Source organism: Cydia pomonella, chromosome 22 (genome assembly GCF_033807575.1).
Source record: "Cydia pomonella isolate Wapato2018A chromosome 22, ilCydPomo1, whole genome shotgun sequence".
In the NCBI taxonomy this organism is placed as follows: Eukaryota; Metazoa; Arthropoda; class Insecta; order Lepidoptera; family Tortricidae; genus Cydia; species Cydia pomonella.
The window spans coordinates 9,443,580-9,459,999 of NC_084724.1; the positions used below are offsets into that span (position 1 = coordinate 9,443,580).

Consider the following 16,420-nt stretch of genomic DNA (forward strand, 5'->3'; position numbering starts at 1 on the left):
GTCTGTTTGTCTGTCTGTCTGTCTTTCCGTCCGTCCGTATGTCACAGCCACTTTTTTCCGAAACTATAAGAACTATACTGTTGGTAAGTAGATGTATTCTGTGAACCGCATCAAGATTTTCACACAAAAATAGAAAAAAAAACAATAAATATGGGGGGGGGGGGGGCTAATAGGGCAGAAAGAAAAAAAAACAATTATGTATTTTACAACGCAAAAAACGTTATGCCCAATATGCCTATGGGCGTAATGAAAAAAAAAAAACTATTACGCCCGTGGGCATAATATAGCTCATTCCATCTCATTATGCTGGCATACAACATACAATAACACCGCTTACGACCAATTGTGATGAAAAAACCCTAAATTAAAACTGTTTATTATGGTCAGTACAAAAAAAAATTACATAAAAAATACTAACTTAAGCCTAGTCAAGAAGACCCCCGAGTTGTCCCCGGCGCAAAGGTACCCCATAACACTAGCCGCGTTGCCACCTTGAATGGTGATAGACAACCTTTCCACCAGATACGAACCCGCGCGGGCGTCAGACCCTCCCTAATTCGACGTCCCACTTCCCTAAAACCCTAAATAATGAAAACCCTAAATAGTTTCCGTATATTGTCAGGTACGACGACGTGGTGTGGCACAAGCTCGGCGCCTGCGCGTGGTGGCCGGCGCGCGTGCTGGCGCCGGGCGACGCGCCCGCCTGCCTGCTGGCGCGCCAGCACAGTCCCCGGGACTACCCGCTGCGGTACTACGGTACGTCCACACCTGCCCACTGTCACTATACTGACGCCGGGCGACGCGCCCGCCTGCCTGCTGGCGCGCCAGCACAGTCCCCGGGACTACCCGCTGCGGTACTACGGTACGTCCACACCTGCCCACTGTCACTATACTGACGCCGGGCGACGCGCCCGCCTGCCTGCTGGCGCGCCAGCACAGTCCCCGGGACTACCCGCTGCGGTACTACGGTACGTGCACACCTGCCCACTGTCACTATACTGGCGCCGGGCGACGCGCCCGCCTGCCTGCTGGCGCGCCAGCACAGTCCCCGGGACTACCCGCTGCGGTACTACGGTACGTGCACACCTGCCCACTGTCACTATACTGGCGCCGGGCGACGCGCCCGCCTGCCTGCTGGCGCGCCAGCACAGTCCCCGGGACTACCCGCTGCGGTACTACGGTACGTGCACACCTGCCCACTGTCACTATACTGGCGCCGGGCGACGCGCCCGCCTGCCTGCTGGCGCGCCAGCACAGTCCCCGGGACTACCCGCTGCGGTACTACGGTACGTGCACACCTGCCCACTGTCACTATACTGGCGCCGGGCGACGCGCCCGCCTGCCTGCTGGCGCGCCAGCACAGTCCCCGGGACTACCCGCTGCGGTACTACGGTCCGTCCCACACCTGCCCACTGTCACTATACTGGCGCCGGGCGACGCGCCCGCCTGCCTGCTGGCGCGCCAGCACAGTCCCCGGGACTACCCGCTGCGGTACTACGGTACGTGCACACCTGCCCACTGTCACTATACTGGCGCCGGGCGACGCGCCCGCCTGCCTGCTGGCGCGCCAGCACAGTCCCCGGGACTACCCGCTGCGGTACTACGGTACGTGCACACCTGCCCACTGTCACTATACTGGCGCCGGGGCGACGCGCCCGCCTGCCTGCTGGCGCGCCAGCACAGTCCCCGGGACTACCCGCTGCGGTACTACGGTACGTGCACACCTGCCCACTGTCACTATACTGGCGCCGGGCGACGCGCCCGCCTGCCTGCTGGCGCGCCAGCACAGTCCCCGGGACTACCCGCTGCGGTACTACGGTACGTGCACACCTGCCCACTGTCACTATACTGGCGCCGGGCGACGCGCCCGCCTGCCTGCTGGCGCGCCAGCACAGTCCCCGGGACTACCCGCTGCGGTACTACGGTACGTGCACACCTGCCCACTGTCACTATACTGGCGCCGGGCGTCGCGCCCGCCTGCCTGCTGGCGCGCCAGCACAGTCCCCGGGACTACCCGCTGCGGTACTACGGTACGTGCACACCTGCCCACTGTCACTATACTGGCGCCGGGCGACGCGCCCGCCTGCCTGCTGGCGCGCCAGCACAGTCCCCGGGACTACCCGCTGCGGTACTACGGTACGTCCACACCTGCCCACTGTCACTATACTGGCGCCGGGCGACGCGCCCGCCTGCCTGCTGGCGCGCCAGCACAGTCCCCGGGACTACCCGCTGCGGTACTACGGTACGTCCACACCTGCCCACTGTCACTATAGTGGCGCCGGGCGACGCGCCCGCCTGCCTGCTGGCGCGCCAGCACAGTCCCCGGGACTACCCGCTGCGGTACTACGGTACGTGCACACCTGCCCACTGTCACTATACTGGCGCCGGGCGACGCGCCCGTCTGCCTGCTGGCGCGCCAGCACAGTCCCCGGGACTACCCGCTGCGGTACTACGGTACGTCCACACCTGCCCACTGTCACTATACTGGCGCCGGGCGACGCGCCCGCCTGCCTGCTGGCGCGCCAGCACAGTCCCCGGGACTACCCGCTGCGGTACTACGGTACGTCCACACCTGCCCACTGTCACTATACTGGCGCCGGGCGACGCGCCCGCCTGCCTGCTGGCGCGCCAGCACAGTCCCCGGGACTACCCGCTGCGGTACTACGGTACGTGCACACCTGCCCACTGTCACTATACTGGCGCCGGGCGTCGCGCCCGCCTGCCTGCTGGCGCGCCAGCACAGTCCCCGGGACTACCCGCTGCGGTACTACGGTACGTGCACACCTGCCCACTGTCACTATACTGGCGCCGGGCGACGCGCCCGCCTGCCTGCTGGCGCGCCAGCACAGTCCCCGGGACTACCCGCTGCGGTACTACGGTACGTGCACACCTGCCCACTGTCACTATACTGGCGCCATGCGTCGCGCCCGCCTGCCTGCTGGCGCGCCAGCACAGTCCCCGGGACTACCCGCTGCGGTACTACGGTACGTGCACACCTGCCCACTGTCACTATACTGGCGCCGGGCGACGCGCCCGCCTGCTGCACGTACGTGCCCAGTATCACTATACTTCATTGTTTAGGGTAGGGTTTACTTTTTATACTTTTTTATATTTTTACAATTCTATTGTTTTATTATTGATTTATGTTCTTTTTTACATTATAATATTGTGCATTCTTCTTTGTTTCCAACGAATAAAACACTATCAATGAACCAGCTCATTCTATAATTAATAGGATTGTATAGTTATTGCTACAAAAAACTTCGTAATTACTAATTACAGTACCTGTTTGTAAATTCAATTTGTTGTATTAATTCCAAGAACTTATTTTAGTAGTTCCTAAAGGAACGAGAGGAGGTTCCTTGTAGTACACGAGCTTGTCAAGAGATGGCGCCACATCCGAGATAAAACGCGCTAACGGTGTGTCCACGTAGAAACATGACTACCGAGATGCGACGTAATAACATGATTATTTACGATCTGCACGATCACAAAGGTTGGACCAAATGTGTCTGCGTGCTAAACAAGTCCGAGAACTCGAGATAGCGATGGGATGACTACACTTTTTTCTAGAGTTGTGCCCGCTCGGTCTTTAAAAAGAGCGCTCCGATCTCGGTCAATCGGTCAAACGAACTAGTTCGCTCTTTTAGGTCCTTTAGTTCAGGAGCAAATCTCGAGATCTGAATGAGTATGACTAGGTTATATCTTGCTCTCGCTCGCAAATAAACAGAGCGAGAGCGTGAGAGAGCGAATTTCTTGACCTTGACTCATTCCGATCATTCGCTCCCGACCGATTTGTTACTTGGTACTGAGGGCCTACCGCGAACCACGTTCGACGTGTTGCCTCTCTGTCGCACTTGTAAATTCGTACGTAAGTGTGACAGGGAGGCAACCCGTCGAACGTGGTTCGCGGTAGGCCCGCTGACATACCGACTACTGAACTAAAGGACCGAGACCGATTAAGAGCGCTTAAGATGAACTAGTTCCTTTCGGTCTGTGGTGGGATTTCATTCCTTTTAGTTCTTCGGTCCTGACCGACTCAAGCCTACTTTTTTCAATTTGGGCACCACCGTGCCCTCAAGAGAAGCGGAAGGGCACACCTACCTTTTCTCGAAAGCATTTCGTCGTTTTTAGGGTTCCGTAGCCAAATGGCAAAAAACATTCAACCCTTATAGATTCGTCATGTCCGTCTGTCTGTCCGATTATGTCACCGCCACTTTTTTCCGAAACTATAAGAGCTATACTGTTTAAACTTGGTAAGTAGATGTATTCTATGAACCGCATTAGGATTTTTACACAAAACTAGAAAAAAAACAATAAATTTTCGGGGTTCCCCATACTTAGAACTGAAACTCAAAAAATCTTTTTTCATCAAACCCATACGTGTGGGGTATCTATGGATAGGTCTTTAAAAATGATATTGAGGTTTCTAATATCAGTTTTTTCTAAACTGAATAGTTTGCGCGAGAGACACTTCCAAAGTGGAAAAATGTGTCCCCCCCCCCCCCCCCCGTAACTTCTAAAATAACAGAATGAAAAATCTAAAAAAAAATATATGATATACATTGCCATGCAAACTACCACCGAAAATTGGTTTGAACGAGATCTAGTAAGTATTTTTTTTTAACACGTCATAAAATTAAAAAAAAAAATCTTCAAACCCATACGTGTGGGATATCTATGGATAGGTCTTCAAAAATGATATTTAGGTTTCTAATATCATTTTTTTCTAAACTGAATAGTTTGCGCGAGAGACGCTTCCAAAGTGAAAAAATGTGTCCCCCCCCCTGTAACTTCTAAAATAACAGAATGAAAAATCTAAAAAAAATATATGATATAGATTACCATGCAAACTTCCACCGAAAATTGGTTTGAACGAGATCTAGTAAGTAGTTTTTTTTTAATACGTCATAAATGTACGGAACCCTTTATGGGCGAGTCCGACTCGCACTTGGCCGCTTTTTAACCCTCACAACCCAACTTGGGTTTGTATTATACCAGATAAAAAAAAAAACTCGGAATATGATGTCAATAGTGGACTTATTATCTTATTAAAACTTACAAAGATTAAATTACATAGCTCTTATACTTTTTATTGATATCTAAAAAACTCCGATTTATAACTCACTCACTGATGCATCAAAATTTTTAGGGTACTTCTTGAAAACTGAAATTTGGTATGTAATTTGAGCTAGTATACAACAACAAAAAAAATCTAAACTTGGATTTCTCATAACTGAGTTTTTCACTTTTTTGACGGACGGGTAACTACGGAACCCTACACTGAGCATGGCCCAACATGCTCTTGGCCGGTTTTTGGATCTAATTTGATTGGCGATTGGCCAATGTACAGTCAACCAATTTGAATCCTAGGCCACTATAAAACCTTGTCGCTTTAACTACTAGATACTTGACACGCATCACTCAATAAGCACTGTCGTAGAAGTCATTATGGCATGGTTCTATAGTGGCCTAGGAATCAAATTGGTTGACTGTACCTGCCGGGAAAGAACATTCGGGAAATCGCCTACGTTTTACCCGGTCCAAGATTCATAACTGGGCTTGAATTCTTGTTGATAATACAAAGTATCTAAATCGTAGACGTGAACGCAACTGACACAGGCGGTCACGATTCCATGATAAATAGTGCGCGAGCGCATCATAACAATGATGATCGAAATTTGTATAATTTGACTGTGTTACCGGTACCAAAGAGAATTTGAAATAGAGGTGGATTGTCGATGGTCAAAAACTAATCGCCATCTAATAGATCAAAGGCCAAAGGTATGACGTCATCTTTTCGAGCGATGGCGCCACAATCTTTAGCCGATGCCCGATGGCGCCACTTTTTGATATTTAACAAATTTAACACGTCAGTGAAAGAATAAGGATCAAAGTTAAATGGCGTTCTAAAAGTTTTAATCTGATCGCAGTAAATTTACTGTGGCTACAAGTTACTTCTTTACTTTGCAATTTATTTGTAATGTGTCTAATGACGTGTCATTTTTTAAATATTTATTTGAAATATAGTGTTACGCTTCGTGCTGCACGCGGTCATGGCCCCGACGGAAGACCAGCGCTAGCCCAGCCAGGCTAGCACCATGCTGAGTCCGGGACCATTTCGTGGCTTATATGTTATGTTATGTTACTTATTGTTTTCTTTTATTTGGCCAAGAATAAACGCTCTCTACTCTAAAATTCTCTTCGACAATCCACCTCTATTTCAATTTCTTTGCCGGTACTCTCGGTATCTCTAAACTTCTTAACCCTAAGGTCACTGTTTTCGCGGGCCAAGTTAAAGACAAATAATTTGGAGATCCCTAACCCAACCTATGCTATTGCAGGTACGTTGAATCACTCCTGGGCCCGCAGCAGTCAGATGGTGTTATTCCTGCCGTCGCACGCGTCCCGGACTGGCGACTCCATATTAACACAGGCCATTATGGACGCCGCTGACGACTACATCGCCGTCTACCTTACATAACTTCATCAATTTTACCACGAATACGACAAAATACTCCATTTGTGCCATAAGTTAAAGTTAGGATCATACGTGTATAGAGATTTAAAGCGAAAAAACAACGGGTTGCACTCCGGGAGTGCCGGCAGAAGTGAAAACTAGAATATTAACGTTGTGCATTTTTGATATTTTGGAATGGTTAGGGAATCATTTTGCACGAGTTGTTTTAATTATCAGTATAAAAGTACTATCATTTATGTGATAAAATATAATATTCAAGTTTTCACTTCTGCCGGCACTCCCGGAGTACAACCCGTTGTACCCGGCGCGGCGTAGGAGAGGAAGTATCCCCATCTCTTTCTATCGCGAGGCGGTCTACTGGCTTTAATGACGTAACAGTTTTTCGATCAGGTTACGTGTCTTTTCTTACGAACTTTCAATCTGACGAATCTGTCGGTCACGTGACCTGTCGCGAGTTTAACATTTTTTCCCCATCACAAAAAGTGCACAGCGCCGCTAAAGAAGTTTTCACATCAAAAGCATGGCTTAATAAAAGGAATGATTCATACAATTTCGATTACAATAGTTCGAATGATACTTAATACCTACTGTAAGTACTGTATTTACCTCAGCAAATCATACGATATAATCCAACGGTTCGCCAACACAAACATCACGCGGTACGACCGCTCCGCTCGCCGGTCTAACATCGACTGACTGTAACTGTCAGTGACGTCACTATGACGTATGCGCTCGAGACGTCTATACACTACACCTGCCATTGCATTTTCACTCCGAGTTCAATAGTCGTCAAATTATTCTTGACCTATAATTATAATAAATTCTTTTATTTCAGATACATGCGATCCATAATTACACAATCATTAATTTACAATTTTAACAAAATTAGAAAGACAAAATATAAATTAAAAAAAAAAAACATTAAATATACAATAAATAACACTTGCACACATAAAATTAGATATTAAAACGAATGACATATAACTAATAACAAAAAAAAACTAATAAATTAGTCAGACGCCCTGTGCAGCTTATCCCAATGAAGCTGGAAAGGGACGTCTAGGCGCTCTATAAATAAGGTCTTTGGGTTGTGTATTTGTGTCCTAAATGTAATTTTTCATCATCATTAGTTCAGTGTACCGTGTACCTACAATACTTATACATATAAGGCCACGATATCTAAATAGGCGGGTCCACACAGAGCGAGCATACGCGCGAGGCAATGTCCTCACGCACAAACCGGCCAGTGTAGACGTGCCTCGGCCGAGGCGGCGCATTAAAGCGAGGATAAGTAGGCTATTTTAAGATACATCAAGTTTTAATTTATTACATAATTTTAATAAAATACCCACTGAATAAAATTCATTGTTAATATTTTGTCGTTTACCCATCAAATAGTTATTTGCAAGTCAGCACTTAATTTCACATTCTTAAAGGATTTTAGGTAATCCCTTTATCTGAAGACGTGGTAATAATTTACGATAAAAAACCGTTTAAATTACAATCAATCATTTGACACATCATTTTATCATTTTACGTTGACTACGAAATAAATGTTGATTAGATAATTGTGCGAAATTATTATTATTGTGATATTAATATTAGTTATCTAAGTGTATTATATATTAAGTTTGTATTTTGTTTTGTTAAAAATAAAATAAACTAATTTTAGTATTATCTTGCCTGTACCTATGTCAATCATTGATAAACTTTACATTATTTTGAAACCAGCGGGCTAAGCACGGTCGCATTTTTATCGCCTGTCACCATGCCTGTCACGTTCTAACAGGTATGTAAGTGCGAAAGTGACAGGCATAGTGACAAAAGACATAGTGAAAATGCAACCATGCTGCCACCGCAGAATACAATTCTGTCATTTTTGTAATTGTTTTATTCGTAACTAGGGACCAGCGGTGGCAGCATGGTTACATTTTTATCACTTGTCACTATGTCTGTCACTTTCGCACCTACATACTTGTTAGAACATGACAGGAATGGTGACAGGCGATAAAAACGCGACCGTGCTACAGTATTTGGCGTTATGCTGACAGGGACCAATGATACTCAATATTAAATGTATAACCAAAAAATATTCAATTTATACATACATATTCATTTATATTATGCATTTTAAAAGGTTAAACCAGAGAGAATTTATAATTGAGGTGGATTGTCAAAGATAACTTTGTAGTCACGTAAATTTACTGCCATCTTTCGACACATGAAAACTTTTAGAACGTCATTTGACTTTGATCTTTATTCTATAATATATTTTCTTCTATATAAATTTGTTAAATATCAAAAATTGGCGTCATCTTACGGCTCGAAACGATGCCGCCATGCCTTTGGTCTATTACATAGATGGCGCTACTTTTTGATATTTACCCAGGTACCGCTGGTGTGATATCGTGGAGGCGGACCTGCGTCGGCTGAATGCCAATTCATGGCAGGAAACCGCGCTGGATCGGGACAGGTGGCGTTCTCTCGTTTCGGAGGCCAAGATTCTTTTTGGATCGCTGAGCCAAAGCAGTTAGTTAGTTAGTTACTTTTTGATATTTAACAAATTTAACACATGTCAGTGAAATAAGGAACACAGTCAAAATGCGTTCTAAGTTTTAAATTTGTGTCTAAAGATGGCAGTAAATTTATTGTGGCTACAAAGTTTACTTCGACAATCCACCTCTATTTCAAATTCTCTTTGATTATATCCATCATTGGGTTATTTGTCCATTTACTGATGCCATCACCTTGTTTGGAATATCCCTTTACGTACACCGTCTGTCGATCTATGATGGGAATCTGTCTGTCTATCCTCCTAAGGCCCAAGGTCCTACATATAGCACTTATTCAGTTCGATGATAATTAAATCATATTCAATTGGAACAGAGTTGATTTTGCTTTCTTTGTTTCCGTTTCCAAAGCTAAATCAACTCTATTTCCTATACTATAGGTTCAAATCTCAGTGACAATTTTGGATTTTTCATTTGCATGGCTTTGCCTTAGGAGGGTATGATGATAATGAAACAAAGTACATATATACATCTATTTTTATTTCAATTTTACATAAAAAATAATACTTTAAATAATTCAACACTTAACAAAAGCATCAAACATGATACGGCGTTCACTTTTGTACTTATAAAAAATAAACTTAATCGGTATTAACAATAGTTTACATACATACATTACAGCTAGTAAAATATCTTTCAAAGATAAGTTACAGTCCTTTGCAGATAACTATACAATGTTCATAAATTTACTGGCATTCGTTTCTAAGAAGTTTGATCCTCCCAAATTTTAGTCTCGAACTCGAGTAAGGTTTTTTAAACAAGATACATTTGAGAAAAATATGTGTAGATTTTGCTGTTTTAAAAATTGAGAAATCTTGGTGCGAAAAATATTATAAATAAATGTTGACCTGCATTTTTTAGACTTATAACGAATATTTGATTAATAAGGTAGAAGTCAGTAGTGTTGGTTAAGACTCGAGTCCTATGAGTCGTCTAATTTGAAACTCGACTCAGTTTTTCAGACTCACATAATTAAGTCTAAACTCCAGTTCTTTTCAACTTGTTAAAGGCCCGAGTCTTGTAGAGACTTTAGTCCTTTTCAGAGAAAACTCAATTTTTTGTTTGCAAAATGTCGAAATGCATTGTCTTTAAGTAATATTCGTGGATTAGGTACACAAATCATACAAAAACCCCTAATTTATTTACAGTTATTTAGGTATAACGTATAAAATTGTTGACGGAGTCTTTATTCGGAGACTCGAGTCCATTTGAGTGGCTCTTAAAAAGGACTCGAAGGACTCGCCTCTAGGCTTAAAAGACTCGGAAGGTTTTTAAGCACAGTCTCTTAAAAACGAGTCGTGTTCTTTCAATTTCAGACTCAAAAGACTCATGTTCCTACCAACACTAGATGTCAGCCTGTTGGGTATTAGTCAGCCTAATTCTATACAGTCTGTCATCTACATTGCATAGAATTAGGTTTCGATGTAGCAATTATTCGGACAGTGTCCGTCACTGGGACATTTACGTTATATTGATCTTTACTAATTCTGGAACATCCTGTAGAACGCCATACAGATATCTATAGATATCACTCGAGTAATTTAAACGCGAAGTAATGGTCGAGATATCTACTCTACGACATTCAGACATGTTATTAACGAAATAAGATTAGGTATATCACAGACTATCTTTACGAAACATTGCTAGATTTATCAAGTAATATAAATAGTTGAGGACCGAATAACGAGCATTTAAAACAGGTTTTTTTGCTAAAACTGTAGGCAGAAAGACACCAGAACACCCCGAGTGCGATGTACGGAATTAGGTACATGTCTACTGCCACATTCCTTGCGTTGCGTGCCCGTAACAATTTACATATTTCTTTCTTTCAGACGGGTTGATCAAATCCACTGATTAGCACCAACCTCACATGTACACAATTTTAGATTTATGGTGACATTAAAGTGCTCTAAATTAAAAATGATCCCCCAAATGCACATACTAGCCTCAGAAATTGCATCCGCACCACCATTTTATCAGTCATCTTACAATCGAGTAAAGTGGAATCGGCGAATGAAATTGGCGTTTGCGTCCGCACGGCCTGATTTGATCGGACAATTTAATCAGATTGGCGAAAAATTGTCCCGTGTGGAGTGGGCTTATTTGGCCCGATTTTTTAAAGCTCTAAGTTACAATTTTACAAGTGGCAACACAATTGCAACTGTAGACTTATACTAGCATCTGTTTGACAGTGACATATTCAGTAGGTGTGTGTTGGCGAATATGCCTGTAACATTATAAGTTATACCTTCATGAAACGTAGGGATTTTTACAATTGTATCATACTCATAGTATTATGTAGGTATTCGTGATTTTCATTCTGTCCAGGATTACAAATCGCATATCACTGGCAACGGCCATAAAGGTACTGATAGATAGCGCCTGCATAGGTTTTACCTGTCTCTAGTTTTGTTCTATGAGATTTGGCTTAAATGGTATTCATCACGTAAAAGAATTTGACACTGTAGGACTGACAGGACAATAAAATTATTATTAATTATTATTGATAGTTACAGCAATTTTACATGTGCACGACGAAAAAATAAGTACATTTTTGAATTTGACACAACAATTCTCATTCTATAGTTTATCAGTATTAAAGATAATTTGAAATAGAGGTAGATTTACAAAGATAATTTTGTAGCCACAGTAAATTTACTGCCATCTCTCGACACATGATTAAAACTTTTAGAGAGCCGTCAAGTCCTTATTTTTTCACCGATATGTGTTAAATTTGTTACATATCCAAAAGTGGCGCCATCTTACCGGGCGTCGGCTAAAGGTTGTGGCGCCATCGCTCGAAACGATGCCGCCGCACCTTTGGCCTTTGATCTTTAAGATGGCACCACTTTTTGATATTTAACAAATTTAACACATAGAAAAAATAAGTACCAAAGTCAAATGGCATTCTAAAAGTTTTAATCATGTATCGAAAGATGGCAGTAAATTTTCTGTGGTTAGAAAGTTTTCTTTGACAATCCAGCTCTATTTCAAATTCTCTTTGGTCAGTATGCACGTAAATTCTCAGAATAGTCGTGATAAAGAATCCCTCTTAGACTTCGAGGCATTCAAATTAGCCCCTATCGACAGGTATGTGGCTTTCCAACAGAGAAGGGTCCGTATGCTCCATGTCAATAAGAATCCTTCACTGAAGGAAACTGTCCTTGCACATGCAGCTAAAGGAAAATTATCTGATGAAAAGGTTCCTCGAGCACATGAAAGCACCTTTCTCTGATAATGGAAAGCCAATATGGGTCGATATTATTGATGAAGAGCAGAGGATACTGATGATATAAGTGAGAAAATTGTTCCCTTACTTTGACAGCTGAAGTAGATACTGTGCCACGCCACAAAACATACTTTTTCATACAGTTGCTCAAAAAGTGCTACTCTATTTATATCTCGGTACTCGTGGAGTAATGCCATACTTTCCGCACTAGCAACGAAATGTACTATTGTGGTAAGTCGGTAGCATAGAGAGCTCACTCCATACATCAGATTTCTTACCAAAACACTTATTATTTTCGTAGTCGACATCTAGCGTCGAGTAGCGGATTTATTAGTACACTTGACAATAGATGTCGCGACGTCGTGTACGGAGTGAGCACACTATGCTTACTTATTTCTCTAATAGGTAGTCAAACGGGGTCGTACAGCGCTGTCTATGACAGCTGTCAAATTCGAAGCATGAATTTCTCTACACTCTCTTCGACATTCCAAAAATTCTTTTAGTAACGTCTTTTAGAGTCCATAAATATGTATACATTTTTTCACCGTAATCCATAGCAGCATTAGCAAAGGAAAAAATGTGACTTTTCGGTGAAAAGGTACCACTGTCGCTTACCAAACGAACGAAATACCTGTATACGAAGAACCTGTCAGAGCGTTCTTTTGGCAAGCGACAATGTACCTTTCGCTTGACGACACAAATGTATAAATATTTATGAACTGCACTGTACATTAGATTCGATCTCTCAACAATTATATAAGATCGAACTAGCGTTCTCGGACCGTATATTTAAGTGCACAAAGGAACTATACAACATACATTACATGTCACTTACACGGTACATATTGTCTATATTAGTCGGGGCCGATGAACAGCGCGCTCACGGCGAAGAACAGGAACACGAGACCACCGATTATTGTCACTGCAAACAAAAACAATAAGTTAGGTTACTTCTAAAATATTAACTGGGGGAGGGGGGGTTGTGGATTGTCAAACTTTGAAGCACAGTAAAGTTACTGCCATCTTTCGTCACATGATTAAAACTTTTAGAACGCCATTTGACTTTGATCATTAACTGCTTTGTTAAATTTGTATATCAAAAAGTGGCGCCATCTACTAGAGTATCGGCCAAAGATATGGCGCCATCGCTCGAAAAGTTCCCGCAATACCTTTGGCCTATGTTCTAGTAGATGGCGATATTATGTTTGGTATAACTGAGCCAAGAATGGTATAATTATAACTTAAGTAGTTGACGACCGGTTTGGCCTAGTGGGTAGTGACCCTGCCTACGAAGCTGATGGTCCCGGGTTCAAATCCTGGTAAGGGCATTTATTCGTGTGATGAGCATGGATATTTGTTCCTGAGTCATGGGTGTTTTCTATGTATTTAAGTATTTATTAATATTTATATATTATATATATCGTTGTCTAAGTACCCTCAACACAAGCCTTATTGAGCTTACTGTGGGACTTAGTCAATTTGTGTAATAATGTCCTATAATATTTATTTATTTATTTAAGTAGCCGCACTATAGCAAGAAAATAATTCGAAATGCAGTACATTCTCAGTCTATATACAATCCACGTCGAAACTGTAATCTTCAATAGCGCAATTAACAGCGATATCTAGCGGACAATTCATTCACCAGTCCTAACGTTAATTATTTATTATAAGCCGATCTCCCCCTATGACCGCCAATCCGGTAAAAAATGCACGTCCTACCGAGCCACCGACAACCATCGCTATTCTCAGTCTTAGTACGTGTTGTTTCACACAATACCTATATGCATCCCACGTTATAGCGCGATGCAGCATACTGAACAGCGACAATTCACTCACCAGTCCTAACAGATATCTTCTGCGCCACCATCCGGCCTCCTATGACCGCCATCCCGGTGCAAAGTGCGTGAGCCACCGAAGAACATCCCTATGTCTTTAGCATGAGTTGCTTCGTTAGCGCGATGCAGCGCACGGAACAGCGACATCTAGCGATCAATTCACTCACCAGTTCTAACGCTAATCTTCTGTGCTACCATCCGGCCGCCTATGACCGCCAGGCCGGTGCAGAGCGCGTGCCCCAGCGAGCCGCCGACGACGACGCCGACCGCGTTCTCGCGCGTGGCCAGCACCACCGTCGCCAGCTGCGACCGGTCGCCCCACTCGGCGAGGAACGTGAGGGTTGCGGCTTGGAGGAGCACCTTTAAACAAAAATATCGATTAGTGGATACAGTTATTTATATATTAAGCAGAAAATCAATCACTTAACGCTTTGTATCATAAACACAAACATAACTCAAAAGCCAAGCTCCCGGGCGGGAGGGAGCTAATATAAATCTTAGTCGAAAGTGTAAAGGTTACTTTGTCAGCGTCCGTCATAACATCTATAGGTGTCCTTGGCGCTGTGGGCACGAATAGTAAGGACGCTTTTAGATATTCTTGGCATTCCAAGGGTTAAATTTATATTTTACCATTTGAAATACTATCATCTTCGTTACTCTAATACGCCGTATACACGTCGCTCGCGCCTCTGTTAGAGAATGAACATGCTATATCGCTTATATTATAAATTAACTTGAAAATTATCTTCGACGTTCCGGGGACGGTATTGCCCCTCTCGAAGAAAAACTGGCTAAAGTTAACATCGACATCTAGCTTTGCAAGTTTTTAAACGATTTGTACACATTTGACTTGACTGCCGCAAGAAAACAAGTAAGAAAGCATCTACAGGAACTCCTTGCTTACTGCTTATTTGCCGTACCTCAGAGGAAAAGTGTAGGTAAAGAGCGGATAACAGACCATATTATTAGATAATAGCATCTCACCTTGATAACGGCGTTTCGTTTCCGCCGTCGGTTCTCTGCTTGACCCTGTTCTAGCATGTCTAAGGTCTCTTCTTTTTCGTCCTGCAATTTCAATTACATTTTACGTTAAAAGCTTAAACAGTATGTAGTTATTTGAGAAATGGTAGGCTATCTAAAAATATGTAACAATTTAAAATATTTAAACAATTAAACAGTAACTCAGGAAAAATTGAAAATATAGGGTCTTTATTGTCAAATTATTTCTCAGTTTTCGAGTCCATTTAAATGTGAAAGAGGTAAGAGAACATATTTCATGTAAATATCTTAAACACTGATATAGGCAAGACTTTGCGTTACGAGTATAACTAATGCAAATGTAACATGACATGATTAAATTTGTATGAATATGAATTACTTATATAAAACATTACATAACAACACATGCTAAGCGCGAGATAAACTGAGTATGTATTTAAAGAATGTATCTTTTGGTAGATGTTTTAGATACACCTTTTAAATGTTAACCTTTTAACCGCTTAAAATTGTTCATCGAGTGTGCCCATGTCGCCGCCGGTACGACGTTATTTCTTATTTATTAGACTATAATTCGTGTAATCCATGATAACGCGCAGATTTGTCAAATCTCACCTTTAATAACATGTTATTAGGAGTCAAAGCCCGGTCTTTGTGAATGACACGATCTATACGGGTTTGAGCTGGATATTGTATGTCTTATCTATGAGTCTACGGCGGTTAAAAGGTTAAAGAAATACAAGATGGCTACAGTAAACATCTAAAATCTATCTGCATGTCTATTGATCTTAACTTTAATTTTAACATTTTGTCTACGTCAGATAAGGATCCTTATTGAATTTTTAATCATCTGTTTGCAGTTTTTAGAACGTTGTTTTTCTGTTCTATGCAGCACAATCGAGGTCTGGACCCATGGTGGGATTGAACCTTGATTTTGACCACCACACTGTTCAGTAAGTAAATCAAGATTAATCAAGCGATAGAAATGTAGATAGACGAATTTCCGATTTCGATGTTCGCGGTAACCGCCCAAGTAGGTAGCATTTAAAATAATGTGATCCTTTCAATTCAAAATTGGGCAATCCGTTACTCAATCTGATTGGTACTAAAATTACGAGTACAGTTGGATCGGCCAGATTGGTTAGTAAATTACCCAACTTTTTTTAATTTCCCTTGCAGTATCTGGGATACAAAACATTTGCTTAGTTGTACAAGATTCGTATATAAAATTTTGAATTTTTTAGAGTGCGCGTAAATTAATGTGCTTTATAAATGAAGTAAGAACAAAAATTGCTGTAAAGTTATT

The 16,420-nt window shown here is 42.7% G+C and overlaps 2 protein-coding genes across 3 annotated transcripts in view; one reads left to right on the forward strand and one right to left on the reverse strand.

Moving 5' to 3' along the window:
* Positions 1–8,082, forward strand: part of LOC133530475 (uncharacterized) — a 31,237-nt gene extending 23,155 nt beyond the window's left edge. The window contains exons 8-9 of the mRNA XM_061868396.1: positions 623–756; positions 6,345–8,082. Of these exons, the coding sequence (XP_061724380.1) occupies positions 623–756; positions 6,345–6,484 (274 nt within the window). The 3' untranslated portion in view covers positions 6,485–8,082. The remainder of the gene's footprint in view (positions 1–622; positions 757–6,344) is intronic.
* A 1,432-nt stretch (positions 8,083–9,514) lies between these two features.
* The window catches only part of LOC133530442 (putative divalent cation/proton antiporter TMEM165), a 46,546-nt gene continuing 39,640 nt past the window's right edge, over positions 9,515–16,420 (reverse strand). For both annotated transcript variants that reach the window (XM_061868354.1, XM_061868353.1), the window contains 3 exons: positions 15,103–15,183; positions 14,286–14,478; positions 9,515–13,202 (listed from right to left, as the gene is read on the reverse strand). In XM_061868354.1, the coding sequence (XP_061724338.1) occupies positions 13,135–13,202; positions 14,286–14,478; positions 15,103–15,183 (342 nt within the window). In that variant the 3' untranslated portion in view covers positions 9,515–13,134. The remainder of the gene's footprint in view (positions 13,203–14,285; positions 14,479–15,102; positions 15,184–16,420) is intronic.